This window comes from Populus euphratica, unplaced genomic scaffold (genome assembly GCF_000495115.2).
Source record: "Populus euphratica unplaced genomic scaffold, PopEup_1.0 scaffold513.1, whole genome shotgun sequence".
NCBI classification, from domain to species: Eukaryota; Viridiplantae; Streptophyta; class Magnoliopsida; order Malpighiales; family Salicaceae; genus Populus; species Populus euphratica.
The window spans coordinates 52,875-55,651 of record NW_011500389.1 but is presented as its reverse complement, the minus strand read 5'-3'; the positions used below and the strand labels follow the sequence as shown (position 1 = coordinate 55,651).

The 2,777-nt window shown below is 37.6% G+C and overlaps 1 protein-coding gene across 1 annotated transcript; it reads right to left on the bottom strand.

Moving 5' to 3' along the window:
* Positions 1–340: 340 nt before the first annotated feature.
* LOC105114317 (E3 ubiquitin-protein ligase SHPRH-like) lies at positions 341–1,795 on the bottom strand. The gene is made up of 3 exons (XM_011010831.1): positions 1,715–1,795; positions 718–973; positions 341–565 (listed from the first exon to the last, which is right to left on the bottom strand). The coding sequence occupies exons 1-3, from the start codon at positions 1,768–1,770 to the stop codon at positions 341–343; spliced, it is 537 nt and encodes a 178-aa protein (XP_011009133.1). The 5' UTR covers positions 1,771–1,795.
* Between the last annotated feature and the right edge of the window lie 982 nt (positions 1,796–2,777).

Sequence of the window (2,777 nt, the reverse complement as noted above, 5' to 3'; positions counted from 1 at the left end):
TGTTATTTTTGTTCAACCTACGCAGCGAGTATACATAATGGCTAAATGAGCTAATCTACGACGAATTCCTCGTTAAATTACGCTCTGTAACTGACAGAGGGCTGAAAAATGGCATTCTTCATATGTACAGCAATAAAAAAAAATCATAGACGACTATGCAACCACTGGTTAGATCGACAATCTATGACGGGCTGGGGAGATGCTCTCACCTTTGGAGATGAACCAACAGCTACCTGTTGGAAGTGACATAGCCAGAAGATTGCTTCACTGCAATTCCATTCCGAGGTTCGGTGTTGAAAGAAAAGAATGATTATCACACTGAAATTCCTGCAGTATTTTGCTACAGGCTCCTCTCGGATGCAAGAGCAGCAGCCACAGACGGGGGCAGATATCTTGGCTTTCCATCGCTTTCTGGTACAGTGGACGGCACTGTTGCAAATAGGGACTCAACATCCTTAAGGGTTAACACAGGCTGATCCTGATTCTTCGTGTTCCCACTTATGAATGAACTGGTGCTTCTACTTCTGTTCAGTTTATATATGCTCTCTTCCACGGTGTCTTTAACCTGATAAGATCATAGAAGGAAATTCTAACAGATGCATGTTATGTATCTCAAATGCATGTCTACTATATGCAATGTTCAAAAGAGAAAAGACACAAGTGTATAGCATCCAAAATTAGTTTAACAAAAAAAAAAAAAAAGGAAAGGGAGCATACTATCAATCGATGGACTAATGTCCTCTTTTCCTGCCCAATTCGGTGCACCCGGCTGACTGCTTGAGCCTCAGCTGCTGGATTGAGCAGTGTCTCCACTAGAACAACATGCTGTGCTTCTAAGAGATTAAGTCCATTGGCTCCATGCTGGATTAAGAGCAGCAACACTTGAACAGATTTTGTTTCTTGTTGTTGTCTATGAGTTCTTTTGGGACTGCTATTCTGCGCTCTGAATTCATTGATGGCAACATGTGATTTCCTGCATTTATGAAGTCACAACCAAAAGACATGATAAAAAATAAGTTGAAGTCTACAAATAACTCGATCAACATTAAAATACCTGAAACGCACTTCTAACTGTATTTTTGGCACTGGGAAACAAATGTTAGAATTATGAGATTATGCCTTGAGTAAGATAGAGGTAAGTGCAGTTATGTTATTTGAATTTTATATTATTGTTTTGATTCTTCAGGATTTGCAGCAGTTTGTTATTTTAAATTCCAATAATATCTCAAGTTTGTTGAGAGTTTCAATCCATTCCAAGTTCTATGTAACCCTATATATTTAGGCATTTGAAATTAATGAAATTTATTGATCTTTCTACTCAACTCTGCCATCTTGAATCTGTTTCTCCTATACTTCAACTTTAGTTTCCAGAACTAAATATTTTTAACAACAAAGAGGTATGCATACATTCAAACTTTTAAACTTCGCACAATACCAATTTTTACAGAAAACCAAGTGTTGATCTACTATAATTGAATCTCTCTCTTCCCTCCCCAAAGTTAAATTACAAGATTTCAATATTTGCACAAATTAAGCAAGGCATTTATTTTTCATCCCCAATCTCCTTTTATTTTGTTCGTGATATCTTGTGCACTTTGCTTGTATAAGAATGCTGAAAACAGAAGGAACCACTTTTCTTGGATGATGTGGTTTCTTGATAATTTTGTTTGAGTTACCAAATTAAGAGGAATTTAACAACAATCTTTTGGCAAACCTGAAAAGCAAAATGAAAATTCTCCTGGATGGCATAGCCCTTTCCTTTTGGCCCATCAAGTTCCATGAAGATCAGTTGAACAACAAAAAATAACATAAATAAGATGATCAAGAGATCTATCTACCTTCCTCCTTTCATCTGGATATAGGTGATTTCATTAGCATTGATATCGCTGCAGTGTTTATGCTGTGCATGTGTGCGTGGAGTGGTGGTGGTGGTGGTGGTGGTGGTAGCTAAAACATATTAATTCCCATCATTATCACTAATCCAACTAAAATGCTTTGGTTGTAGTTTTTCCAAAGAAATAGGACTAACTTTGATGCTTTAGGCTTGTAAAAAATTCACAATAATGGTAACCTCTTTTAGAAAGATGAACTCATAGAAAGTCAAAAGAGAGAGAATAGCATTAAAGCACCTTAAAGTATCAAAGAAAGCACCAAATAATAGCACATGTCAATTGTTGGTGGGAGAAATCACTTGTGATGGGTTTGAAACACTTAGAGGGGATAAAACAAACTATTTTATTTAAAGAACAACAAGCTTACAACATAAACAAAAGCTTACAATACACACCCTCTCTTTCTCTCTAGTATTTTTCTCAAATCTCTCCACACTTAATTACATAAGTTTAACTGCCCTATTTATACATGAATTCAAAACAAGAAAATTCAACCTTCAAGTGTGAAGGCGGATGTGGCTGATGGTGTTGTTGTAACCCATTTTTGGGTACCCCATAAAAAATAAAGAAACTGAACAGTGTAGTTTTGACACTATTCCTCTTCCCAAAACTTAAAGCCCCACGCCCCTGTTGGAGACCTCACCCGGTGTCTCCCGTGCTTCCTATGCATAATAGCGGGCCATTCCCCACCTCCCCACGGGCAACAACGGGCTGCTCCTCTTTGACCTATAAATACTATCCTCAACATTAACAGAAGGGGAGGTTTTTGTTTGAACAAGAGGGGAGGGGAAACGAAAAGAAAGGGGCAGTTTTTAAACAAGAGAGGAGAAAGAAATAAAGGAGAAGAGGGGGAAATTTTTAAACAAAAGGAGAACTAAGGGAAGA